The 13,276-nt window shown below is 46.2% G+C and overlaps 1 protein-coding gene across 1 annotated transcript; it reads right to left on the bottom strand.

The window, feature by feature from the left end:
- Nucleotides 1-1,782: 1,782 nt before the first annotated feature.
- On the bottom strand, nt 1,783-11,331 carry Vmo1 (vitelline membrane outer layer 1 homolog). Its single transcript, XM_045159096.1, has 3 exons — nt 11,278-11,331; nt 2,279-2,394; nt 1,783-2,139 (listed from the first exon to the last, which is right to left on the bottom strand). The coding sequence occupies exons 1-3, from the start codon at nt 11,311-11,313 to the stop codon at nt 1,842-1,844; spliced, it is 450 nt and encodes a 149-aa protein (XP_045015031.1). The 5' UTR covers nt 11,314-11,331; the 3' UTR covers nt 1,783-1,841.
- Between the last annotated feature and the right edge of the window lie 1,945 nt (nt 11,332-13,276).

The raw sequence follows: 13,276 nt of genomic DNA on the forward strand, positions 1-13,276 counted from the left end.
AAGCCAAATGCACAAAGTGGTGCATGTGTAGCAGGAAACCCTGGTGCACCCATTCTCTCTCTATCTGGCCTTTTTTTTTTTCCTCTCTCTCTCATCAAATCAATAAATAAATAAATAAATATAACAAAACACATTGGTAATATGATGGGTATTAACTATGGGAGGACTATTTTTTTATGAAAGCAAAAGCCTGAGAAAGTGAATTTTGAGCTGAAATATGAATACCTGGGGGATTCCAAGTAGAGAAAAACAGCATAAAGAAACAAAAGTCCTCAATGAGAATCATTATTTAGAAGAGCCACTGGGTTTGTTGCTGTTCTTATTTTTTAGAAAAGCTGCTGGTGGGGCTGAGGGGAGGGCTCAGCAGTTAAAGGTGTTTGTTTGCAAAGCATGGTGGCCCAGATTAAATTCCCCCAGTGCACATGTAAAGCTAGACACACAAACTGGCACAGGAGTCTGGAGCTCCTTTGCAGAGATAAGAGGCCCAGGTGTACCTATATATTCGCTCTCTGTGCCAAATAAATATTTCTTTTTAAAAAGAAAGTAAAGGCCACTGTCGAGGGCTGTAGAAATAGCTCAGTGGTTAAAGATGCTTGCTTACAAAGCCTGCCATCCCAAGTTCAATTCTCCAGCCACCCACATAAAGCTGAACAGACACTGGTTTGCAATTGTAATAGACTCCGGCACATGCACAGACATGCACACACCCGCATGCAAATAAATATTTTTTTTAAAAAGGGGGGGAAGGCTGGAGAGATGCTCAGCAGTTACGTGTGGTTCCTGTGCAAACATGAGGGCCTGGAACTGACCAAGTTTGAATCTCCAGATCTCATATAAGCAGATGGGCATGGCCACATGTTCCTGTAATCCCAGCTCTGCAAAGGGGAGCAGAGACCAGTGAATTGTCAAAAAAAATTGTAAGCTCTAATATTCAGTAAGAGATTCTGGCTCAAATAAGAATGGTTGGAAAAGCAATAGAGCCGAACACTCAAATTCTGCTCCCACCACAGAAAGGGAGGTTCCCCACCCCCACACCGGCAGAATGTTTAGCCTCCAAACCCTAGAAGATTAAAGCTTAAGGCTATTTTCATTACCACCTAATTTGGTGGAAGTTTTAAAATCTGAGGTCAATAGTGGTCCAGAAAGAAGATAACCTGGGCTCTTAAGCAAGCAGCGCATTTACAGATGTCCTCAGAAAGCCAGGGACTTCCTTCACTTGTCTGAAAAAATATGTGCGATTTTAAGTACCTTGTTGTGGTGGTTTGATTCAGGTGTCCCCCATAAACTTAGGTGTTGTGAATGCTAGCTCCCCAGCTGATGGATATTTGGGAATTAATGCCTCCTGGAGAGAGTGTATCGTTGGGGGTGGGTTTATGGGCTTTATAGCCAGTTTCCCCATGCCAGTGTTTGGCACACCCTCCTGTTGCTGTGTCCCACCTTATGTTGGCCAGGGGGTGATGTCCACCTTCTGCTCATGCCATCGTTTTCCCCTGCCATCATGGAGCTTCCCCTCGAGCCTGTAAGCCAAAATCTCTTTTTCCCAGAAGCTGCTCTTGGTTGGGTGATTTCTACCAGCAATGCAAACCTGACTGCAACTCTTTCAGAAGTATGTGGGGGAGGGGGTATAGCTCAGGGTGGAGCATTTGACTGCCTACTATGTGGACCATTAGTTGCAGCAGCATATCACTGTACCCTTGAGACCAAACCCAAATGTAGACCCAGCCCAATGCAGAGTATGAGGAAACGAGGAGTAGCAGTGTCCCATCTGAAAATCAAGCGACCTCAAAGCAAAGACAGGCTTTAATAGCGAGCAGCAAGTTGGGGAGAGGGTGGCAACCACTTCAACTGAGACAGCAGAATATTCGTACATCATTAAGTGCAGTGTCGTCGAGGAGACCTCTAGAAGGCTCAATTTTGGTCTGCAAGCCACAGGCACCTTTAGGACATGTGTTGCTCCAGTCACCAAAATCTCCCCATCCCATCCCAGGCCCCTCCAGCTCTGTGCCGTCTGAGCAACGGAAACGCACGTTGTTCACTGCTGTGTTGTCCCCAGGGAACTTCGATGGCTCCACTCGAAGGGAAAAAGCCACTAGGAAGCTGTTGCCCAAACACCACAGGGGCTCACTCCACACTCCCCAGCTGCAAGGGAAGGAGAGATGAGCTGGCTCTGTGGGAGCCTTGTTCCTACCTCCAAGCCAACCCAGATCGGGGGACTTCTTATCAGCTGCCACCAACCCTTATCCCAGGCTGTAGGAAATCCTTGGTCCCTAAGCCTCACCTTCCAGATTTGGACTCCACAGCATGCGTGTTGTGCCCTGCATTGCCGCGAGTGCAGTGCAGTCTGATGCCGTTCAGAGCCGTGTCATCTCCAGCAATGCCTTGAGAGGGTTCCACCTGTACAGGGAGGAGCAGGGCATGTTATCCTCCACTCTGCAAGTTCCACACATCCCCACCCTCTCTAAGACTTTACTTCACCTTGATTGAGAAGCCGTTGGCAAAATACCCATCGGGACACATCTCAGGCCAGGCCCAGTCCCCCCAAGGACCCCCATTGGTCACTTCGATGACTGATGCATATCGACTCAGCACGTCTGCAAGTGTGTGTCCACAGCACAACACCCACAGTAGCAGCAGTAGCTTGGCTCTCGTGCCTGTCTCCATCTTGCAGTGTCTATGAACCTGACCAGTTACGCAGGTTTATACCAGCCCTGTCCCTATCCAGCTGGGCTCAGATTGCGGAAGGACCTCCAGGATTAAGTGACATTGAAAACTAATCCTTTCCAGGAAGCCAACACATTTGATTCCCCTGGCTCAGGGAGGTAGAAGCCCTGGGGGTTAGGAAAGGCAGAGCGATGACAGTCGGAATAACCCACCACCATTGGCTATGGTGAGTGTTTGTCAGATGGTGTTTTATTTAATCCTTACAATGGTTCTAGGAGCTAGGAATTACACTTCTTATTTTGTAGATGCGGGAACAGGCCTCAGAACTGGGAGGGTCTTGGCTGAGGTCACCCCCAGCAAGCTGAGAACCATTACAGCACTAGAGTAGGAACAAGGCTGGAATCTAAAGTGATCCCGTGGGAACCCTGCCAGGGATGGGGCTGGGCAGGATCAATGCAGGGTCGAGGAGCAACCTCACAGGATGAAAGCAAAAATGGAGAGAGCAACAAGCCATGAACCTTCAGATCTGGAAAGGGTCCTTGACCCTCTTACATATCACATATACCAGAGAGACAAAAGCAAGGGTTGTTTGTTTGTTTGTTTGTTTTAGGCAGGGTCTTGCTCTAGTCCAGGCTGACCTGGAATTCACTATGTAGTCTCAGTCTGGCTTCAAACTCACAGCAATCTTCCTCCCTCAGCCTCCTGAATGCTGGGATTAAAGGTGTGTGCCACCATGCCCAGCCAGAAGCTAATTTTTTTTTTGAAACAGGTCTCACTCTATAAACAGGCTGTCCTAAAATTCAGTATGTAGCCCAGGCTGGGCTGATATTCATAGCAATCCTCCTACCTCAGCCTCCCAACTACTGTGATTACAGGCACAAGCCACTATGCACAGCAAAGTTGGAATAATGCTGAGGAGTTTATGGATGGGGACTGAAACATATAAGGCTGTTCTTCCTTACTTTTTGTATTAAGACTGGGTCTTATGTCGGGCATGGTGGCACATGCCTTTTATCCCAGCACTTGGGAGGCAGAGGTAGAAGGATCGCCATAAGTTCAAGGCCACCCTGAGACTACATAGTGAACTCCAGGTCAGCCTGGGTTAGAGCAAACCCTACCTCAAAAAAAAAAAAAAAGGGAAAAAGACAGGGTCTTGGTCAGCCTGGGCTAGAATGAGACTTTACCTTGAAAAAAAGAAATGGGGGCTGGAGAGATGGCTTAGCAGTTAAGGTGCTTGCCTGCAAAACCAAAGGGCCTTGGTTCCATTCCCCAGGACTCACATAAGCCAGATGCACAAGAGGAGCATGCATCTGGAGTTCATTTGCAGTGGCTGAAAGCCCTGTCGTGCCCGTTCTCTCTCTCTCTCTCATTCTGACTCTTTACCTCTCTCAAATAAATAAATAAAAATAAAAATATTTAAAAGTAAAAATGAACAGGGATTGGGGAGATGGCTGAGACTAAAGGCACTAGCTTGCAAAGCCTGCCTGTCTGGGTTCAGTTCTCCAGTACCCACATAAAGCCAGATGCACAACATGGCACATGTGTCTGGAGTTGGCAGCAGCAAGAGACCCTGGCACACCCATACTTCCTCCCTCTCTCTCTCTCTCTCTTTCTCTCTCTCTCTCTCTCTCTCACACACACATATAAATATATATACATGCATATATATACATATATATTTTTTAAAGCAGGGTCTCACTGTGCAACCAAGACTGACATAGAGGCCTGGAGAGATGGCTTAGCTGTTAAGGTGCTGTCTGCAAAGCCAAAGGTCTCAGATTCAATTCCCCAGGATCCATGTAAGCCAGATGCACGAGGGGGCGCTGGAGTTCATTTGCAGGGGCTAGAGAACCTGGTGCTCCCCTTCTCTCTCTTACTCTCTCTTTCTCTCCCTCTGTCTCTCCCAAATAAATTAAATTAAATTTTTTTAAAAGACTGGCCTGGAACTCACTATGTAGCCTGGGCTGGCCTGGAACTCACGATCTTCTGCCTCGGCCTCCTAAGTGCTAGGATTATAAGCATGCACCGCCACTACCCCGGGCTTGCTTCTTTGTTGTTGCTGTTGACCAACAGTAAACAAACTGTACTAGCAGACCATACAGGAAAGCTAGGAAGACAATCTAAGTGGGCATGTTTCAGAGAAAGGTGACTCCACAGGCATGATCAGAGATTAGCGATTATAGAAGTGGCCAGAGCATGTTCTTCAACAGCCATCTTACCAAGAAGTAGTGGAACACTTTGAACATGGTAGGCCTCATGATGCCTTCAAGTTTTGGGGGGTTCTCCCTACTTCTCATGCACCTGTTTCTACCCAGAGACACAGTCTACCCTCATTCTACTGCCCTGTGGCAGGATGACCAGTGGTCAAATCTTGCTTTGCAACCAACCTCTGCAATAATTTTAACTTCTGCTTTTGTGGTATCTTTGAAAACATGGGGGCATTGGGCTCTTTTCCAGTTCTCTGGATTTCAAAATGTGCTATTCTTATCCTGTTGTGAAGTTCCAGAACACAAGCTTGTCTCTAGCCAAGTGTAGAAGATCCTGGGTTCCTTTATGCACGTACCTGCCAGAGGTTCAGCAAGTGTTCCTTGCACATGAAACTCTTCCTGTAGCCTGAGTACAGGTAGGGAAGCTCCAAGGTGTAGACCATCTGGTGGTGGATCAGGGCTGAGTAGCCTTTGAAATCAATGTCATACTGAGGGCAAGAGAAGGGGTACTCCTGTGTCTACCCTCTGGTGCAAAAGAAGGCTATATTCAAGCTGAAGCACTGGTCACACTGGGTGCAGCAGAATGGCCTCTCACTGACTGAGCTCCCTGGTCAGTGAAGTATTGGAGCAAGCACAACAGGGAAAAGGGCACTTGGTGCTGTCATGTAATGGAAGGTGGTAAGTGAAGAGTGAGGGGTGAGTGAAGACCCAGGCACAGGGGAATGATGCTTTACTGGCTACCAAGGTCCATCTGAATTCTTGGGGCACTGGGCACAGGTTAAGGGGTGCTCACCAGCATTGCCACATTGATTGCTCATTAACATGCCTTGGTTGAGACCCAAGCCACGATGGTGGAGACGTTATAACACCTGCTCTTTGACTGGAGGTGAGATTCGGTAACTTCCCAACTGAGTAAAAATCACTTGTCTTTCTGAGGCTTCTGGCATCCAAAAGGTTAGAAGGGTGCAGAGTGACTGCTAGCTTTGGAAGGCTGTGTCTATTTATTTTAGAGAGAAAAATAGGCAGAAAGAGATAATGGACGTGCCAGGACCTCTACCCACTGCAAACCAACTCCAGACACATATGCCACCTTATGCATCTGGCTTATGTCGGTACTGGGGAGTCGAACATGGGTCCTTAGGCTTCGCAGGCAAGCGCCTTAACAGGCCATCTCTCCAGCTGAAGGCTATATCTGAAGAAGCATCCTTTGCTGCTACCAGTGGTTAGAATAGAGAAAGTACTTGGAACTTCAGGGCACAAAGAGGCTCTAGCAAAGTCATCATATTCAGCTTAGATGATAAGCTCTCCATTTGCCTCTTTCATAATTTTCTTTCTATTTTCTTATCGTTTCATTTTGTTTTCAGATAGGATCTCATGTAGCTTAGGCTGGCCTATAACTTGCTATGTTAATAGAAAATGAGTTTGAATTTCTTATCTTCTTGACTTTACCTCCCAAGTGCTGAGACTACAGGCCTGTCCTGCCATACCTGTGTTATGAGGTGTTGGGGATCGAACTCAGGACTTTGAGCATGCTAGGTAATCACTCTACAAACTGAGATATATCAACTGGGCATGGTGATGCTTGCCTTTAATCCCAGCATTCAGGAGGCAGAGGTAGGAGGATCACTGTGAGTTCAAGGCCAGCCTGGGAATACAGAGTGAGTCCAGGTCAGCCTGGACTAGAGTGAGACCTTACCTTAAAAAGAAAACCCTAAAACTAACTGAACTCTATTCCCAGCCCTCTTTCACAATTTTCTCTTTTTTTTAATCTGTGGGATATGTAAGTCAGTATTGTCCTCACCTCCCACCTTGCTTTGAAGCAGTGTCTCTTGTTCATCACTGCATATACCAAGATTGCTGGCCTGCCAGTTTATGAGGATTTTCTTGCCTCTACCTCCCATTTCCCCAGAGGAGTGCTTGGGTTGCCGGCACTCGCTACTGTGTGGCTTTATGTGGGTTCTGCTTCTGACACTTGCCCATCAAGTGATTTACCCACTGAGCCATCTCCACAGCCCACAATTTTCTTAAGAATGAGTTAATGCTCAAGAAACCTCTAAATGTAATTTAGGTTTAAAAAAAAAAAACATTTATTTGTGAAGAGAGAGAGAGAGAGAATGGGTGTATCAGGGCCTGCTACATTTGCAAATGAAATTCTAGACACACACACCATTTTGTGCATTTTTATGAGGGTACTGGGGAATAGAACTCAGGCTTTGCAAGCAAGTGCCTTTAACTGCGCAGCTACCTCCTCAGTACTGATTTGGGTGGATTTGATCTTTGTTGTTTTATAATTACAAATTCATAGAATGTATATGTTTAATTAGTTTCAATTTAAGGAGGAAGAAGTTTTTGAGGCAGGGTCTCACTGTAACTCAGACTGACCTGGAACCCATTCCGAGGCCTGGCTGACTTGGAACTCGTAGCAATATTACCACAGCCTTCTAAGTACTAAGATTAAAAGTGTGGCTCCACAAAGGGGCCTTACGTGACCCTCCAGACACAAAATGGCCTGGATATCCATGACCTCACAGTGCCCGACACTACCTACACAAGACCATCATAATAGGAGGAAAAGATCATGACATCAAAATAAGAGAGAGACTGAGATGAGGAGGGGATACGATGGAGAATGGAGTTTCAAAGGGGAAAGTGGGGGGAGGGAGGGCATCAACATGGGATATTGTTTATAATCATGGAAGTTGTTAATAAAAAAAAAACTTTAATTAAAAAACAAGTGTGGCTCCAGCCAGGCATGGTGGTGCATGCATTTAACCCCAGCACTTGGGAGGCAGAGGTACAAGGATTGTTGTGAGTTCAAGGCCACCCTGAGACTATATAGTGAATTCCAGGTCAGCCTAGGCTACAGTGAGACCATACCTCAGGGGAAAAAAAGCATAGTTCCAGAAGGGAAATTTTTTACTGTTGGAAAAGTTTATTTTAGGGGCTGGAGGGATGGCTCAGCAATTAAGGCGCTTGCCTCCTAAACCTGACAGCCTAGGTTTAATCCCTCAGTACCCATGTAAAACCTAATGCACAAAGTGGCACCTGTGTCTGGAGTTCCTTTGCAGTGACAAGAAGCCCTCCCGCCCACCTACCCCACACCCCACTTACAAATAAATATTTTTTAACAAAAGAAAAGTTAAAAGCTGGGCATGGTGGCACACATCTTTAATCTCAGCGCTCAGAGGCAGAGGTAGGAGGATCACCATGAGTTCAAGGCCACCTTGAGACTACATAGTGAATTCCAGGTCAGCCTGGACTAGAATGAAACCCTACCTCGAAACACACACACACACAAAAGAAGGAAGGAAGGAAGGAAGGAAGGGAGGGAGGGAGGGACGGAGGGAGGGAGGGAGGGAGGGAGGGAGGAAGGAAGGAAGGAAGGAAGGAAGGAAGGAAGGAAGGAAGGAAGGAAGGAAGGAAGGAAGGAGGGAAAAGAGAGAGAAAAGAAAGAAAAAAGTTAGGGCTGGAAAGATAGCTTAATGGTTTAGGCATTTGCCTGCAAAGCCTACAGGACCCAGGTTCAATTCTCCAGAACTCATGAAAGCACAAGGTGACACATGCATCTGGAGTTTGTTTGCAGCGGCCAGAGACTCTGATGTGCCCATTCTCTTTCTCTCTCCCTCCCTCTCTCTTTTTTGACTTCTTTCTCTGTCTTTCCATTAAAAAAAAAATGGGGCTGGAGAGATGGCTTAGCAGTTAAAGTGCATGCCTATGAAGCCTAAGGACCCATGCTTGATCTCACTCCAGGTCCCATGTAAGCCAGATGCACAAAAGGTGCACAAGCACAAGGTTGCACATGCCCACTAGGTGGTGCAAGCATCTGGAGTTTGATTGCAATGGCTAAGGCCCTGGCATGCCAATTCTCTCTCTCTCTCTAAAAATATAAAATAAACTTTAAAAACAGGAAAAATGGGCTGGATGTATGGCTTAGCAGTTAAGGCATTTTCCTACAAAGCCAAAGGACCCAGGTTCAATTCCCCAGGACCCACGTTAGCCAGATGCACAAGGGGGTGCATGCATCTGGAGTTCATTTGCAGTGGCTGGAGGCCCTGGTGCATCCATTCTCTCCCTCCCTCTCTCTCTTTCTCTCCCCCTCCCTAGTTCTTTGTCAAATAAATAAATAAAAATATTTAAAAACAGGAAGAGGGCTGGAGAGATGGTGTAGTGGTTGAGCGCTTGCCTGTGAAGCCTAAGGACCCCCGTTCGAGGCTCGGTTCCCCAGGTCCCACGTTAGCCAGATGCACAAGGGGGCGCACACGTCTGGAGTTCATTTGCAGAGGCTGGAGGCCCTGGCGCGCCCATTCTCTCTCTCTCCCTCTACCTGTCTTTCTGTGTCTGTCGCTCTCAAATAAATAAATTTTTTAAAAAAATGAAAAAAAAAACAGGAAAAAAAAAAAAAGAGCCAGGTGTGGTGACACACACCTTTAATCCCAGCATTTGGGAGACAGAGGTAGGAGGAGCACCATGAGTTTGAGGCCAGCCTGACACTACATAGTGAATTTCAGGTCAGCCTGGGCAAGAATGAGACCCTACCTCAAATAAATAAATAGATAAGGTGGAGAATGATAGAAGACATGTAAAGTCAGACTCTGGCCTCCATATGTATCCACACATATATACACACCACATCCACATATACATGTAAATATATGTACATGACACATTTTTAATGTCAGTAAAACAGGCCCTTCAGGGAGGAAGCAGATTTGTGTGCTGAACAGCCAGTATGTGAACTCATCCCAGGCTTCTGACATGATCATCCTATGTCGTCCTGAAACCACCATCCTAATAGTGTTCTGCTGCTCACAGCCATCAACTCTACATATTCATACATCACAATATTCATAAAGGGACCAAACCCCTAAAATATTCCTTGAACAAGTCTGTCATCATTAAATTTCAATAAATTGTCCATAAGTTTCTCTAGCTCAAGGGTGGGCACTGCTCATGTCATCTCTTTTGTGGGTTCAATGCTGCATTAAATGGAGTTTGTGGCCTCGCAAGAAAGGAAATTTAGGTCGCCATATTGTATGAACGGTTGACCCCCGTATGCTGGCTGATTCTGCAGAATAAATGCTCTTTGCTTTTACATAAAAAAAAAAAAGAAAGGAAATTTAGGGCTGGAGAGATGACTTAGTGGTTAAAGTGATTGCCTGTGAAGCCTAAGGACCCAGGTTCGATTCTCCAGAACACATAAGCCAGATGCACATGGCGGCACATGCGTCTGGAGTTTGTTTGCAATGGCTAGAGGCCCTAGCACATCCATTCTCTATCTCTCTCTCATAAATAAATAAAAATAAAAGATAAAATAAAAAGAAAGGAGGGCTGGAGAGATGGCTTAGTGGTTAAGCGCTTGCCTGTGAAACCTAAGGACCCCGGTTCGAGGCTCGGTTCCCCAGGTCCCACGTTAGCCAGATGCACAAGGGGGCGCACGCGTCTGGAGTTTGTTTGCAGAGGCTGGAAGCCCTGGCGCGCCCACTGTCTCTCTCTCCCTATATCTGTCTTTCTCTCTGTCTGTCGCTCTTAAATAAATAAATTTAAAAAAATGAACAAAATATATTAAAAAAAAAAAAGAAAGGAAATTTAGGCAGAGCATGGTGATGCACACCTTTAATCCCACCACTAGGGAGGCAGAGGTAGGAGGATCACCATGAGTTCAAGGCCACCCTGAGACTACATAGTGAATTCCAGGTCAGCCTGGACTAGAGGGAGATTCTACCTAAAAAAAAAAAAGAAGAAGAAGAAGAAGAATTAAGGAAGGAAGGAAAGAAAGGAAGAAAGAATGGAAAGGAATTTAAACCTTAAAGCTGAATCTTCTGGGCTGGGGATGTAATTAGGCTGGTACAGTAATTACTTGGCATTCAGCTTGATTATACTAATGTAACCTTGCCAAAATGTCTTTCCTTCAATGACCACCAGATGGACTGCTAACTTACAAAACAAGAAAACAAAACCTGGCTAGATTTGTTATGTATCCCATTTTTCTACCTCACACACATTCTTCTCTTTATTCAGTGGATATTAGCAATATTCTAAATGCTTAAAGTGACCAAGGAAAACTAGGACCCTGGCCAGGCTTGGTGGGTTAAGCCTGTGACCCCAGCTACCAGGGAGGCTAAGGTAGAAGGATAGCAAATCAAGGCCAACCTGAACAACTTAGATCTGTATCAAAACAAAAAGTAAAAAGATGGCCTGGTATGGTGGCACACGCTTTTAATTCTAGCACACGGGAGGCTGAATTCAAGGCCAGCCTAAGAATGCATAGTGAATTCCAGGTCAGCCTGAGCTAGAGCGAGATCCAACCTGGGAAAACCAAACACACACACACACACACACACACACACACACACACACAAAGTGAAAAGATGGTTGTGGATATGGCCCAGTGGTAGAGTACTCACCATACCTGTGTAAGGTGCTGGGTTCCACCCCAGGTACACATACACACAAAGGGCCTAACATGATCAAAGCTCACATTCCAGTAAAGGAGACAGATGGAAAATTCTCCCCAGTGAACCTTGAGCCCTGTGAAAACATGCCCCTACTGCCTCAGTATTGAGGACTGAATTAGGGTCTTATGCATGACAGGCAGGAAGTCAAAAAAACTGACTTGCAGCTGGGCTTGGTGGCGCACGCCTTTCATCCCAGCACTCCGGAGGCAGAGGTAGGAGGATCACTTTGAGTTCGAGGCCACCCTGAGACTCCATAGTGAATTCCAGGACAGCCAGAGCTAGAGGAGTGAGACTCTACCTCAAAAAAAAAAACTGACCTGTATCCCCAGTACTTTGAGGGGGTTGTTTTTGGGTTTTTTGTTTGTTTGTTTTGGTTTTTTGAGGTAGGGTCTTACTCTAGCTCAGGCTGACCTGGAATTCACTATGTAGTCTCAGGGTGGCCTCAAACTCATGCTATCCTCCTGCCACTGCCTCCCAAGTGCTGGGATTACAGGCGTATGTGGCTACATAGTGAATTCCAGGTCAGCCTGAGCTAGAGTGAGACCCTACCTTGGAAAAAAATAATTTAGAGTGTCACTAAATTGCTGGCCATGGACTCACTGTGTAGTCCAGGCAAACTTTGAACTTTCCATCCTCTACTTAGTCTTTCTAGATACATGGGGTTACATGCCTGTGCCACCACACTCAACTATGAAGACACTTTTGTGTTCTGGACACTTAATACTTAATTAGTACAGGGCCTGTCATGGGAAGTCATGAGTAGTGACTTAATGGAGAGCCAATGTACAGATTAAAAAACTGAACCAAGCCAGGCATGGTAGCACATGCCTTTAATCCCAGCACTTGACAGGCAGAGGTAGGAGGATCACTGTGAGTTTGAGGCCACCCTGAGACTACATAGTGAATTCCAGGTCACCCTGAAGTACAGTGAGACCCTACCTCGAAAACCAAAAGCAGGGCTGGAGAGATGGCTTAGTGGTTAAGCACTTGCCTGTGAAGCCTAAGGATCCCAGTTCGAGGCTTGATTCCCCAGGTCCCACGTTAGCCAGATGCACAAGGGGGTGCATGCATCTAGAGTTTGTTTGCAGTGGCTGGAGGCCCTGGCGTGCCCATTCTCCATCTATCTGCCTCTTTCTCTCTCTGTCACTCTCAAATAAATAAAAATAAAAATAAATTTTAAAAAAAATGAACCAAGCTGGGCATGGTGGCACACTCCCAGCACTAGGGAGGCAGAGGTAGGAGGATCTCCATGAATTCAAGGCCTCTCTGAGACTACACAGTGAATGCCAGGTCAGCCCGAACTAGAGTGAAACCCTACCTCACAAAACCAAAAACAAAGAAAGAAAATCGAATCATAGCCAGGTGTGGTGGCCTATGCCTTTAATTCCAGCACTCAGGAGGCAGAGGTAGGAAGATCACTTGAATTCCAGGCCAGCCTGGCCTACATAGTGAGTTCCAGGTCAGTCTGGGCTAGAGTGAGACCTTGCCTCAAAAAAAAAAAAAAAAAAAGAGGAGAAGGAGGAGAGGAGGGGAGGGGAGGGGAGGACGGGAAGGAAGGGAAGAAGAGGAAGGATAGATGACTTAGCAGTTGAAGTGCTTGCTGCCAACGCCAAAGGACCCAGGTTCAATTCCCCAGAGCCCATGTAAAGCCAGATGTGGTGCATGTGTCTGGGGTTCATTTGCAGTGGCTAGATGGCCTGGCATCATGCCCATTCTCTCATTTGCCTCTCTCTTGCTTACTCTCTCTCTCCTTCAAATAAATTTAAAAAATAAAAATTAAAACTGAACAGGGCTGGAGAGATGGCTTAGTGGTTAAGGCCTGTGAAATCTAAGAACCCAGATTCAGGTCCCCAGTACCCATGTCGGCCAGATGCACAAGGTGGTGCACACATCTGGAGTTCGTTTGCTGTGTCTAGAAGCCCTGGTGCACTCATTCTCAATCTCTCTCTCTCT

This window comes from Jaculus jaculus, chromosome 9 (assembly GCF_020740685.1).
Source record: "Jaculus jaculus isolate mJacJac1 chromosome 9, mJacJac1.mat.Y.cur, whole genome shotgun sequence".
NCBI classification, from domain to species: domain Eukaryota; kingdom Metazoa; phylum Chordata; class Mammalia; order Rodentia; family Dipodidae; genus Jaculus; species Jaculus jaculus.

What these genes read in the sequence shown, in the direction of transcription:
- Vmo1 (XM_045159096.1), bottom strand. Translation starts at nt 11,313, where the DNA reads ATGTGTACCTGGGGTGGAACCCAGCACCTTACACAG. An exon ending in GAACCCAGCACCTTACACAG is followed by an intron (nt 2,395 to 11,277) that starts GTATGGTGAGTA and finishes CTCCCTGTACAG; the next exon opens with GTGGAACCCTCTCAAGGCAT. An exon ending in GTGGAGTCCAAATCTGGAAG is followed by an intron (nt 2,140 to 2,278) that starts GTGAGGCTTAGG and finishes CTTCCCTTGCAG; the next exon opens with CTGGGGAGTGTGGAGTGAGC.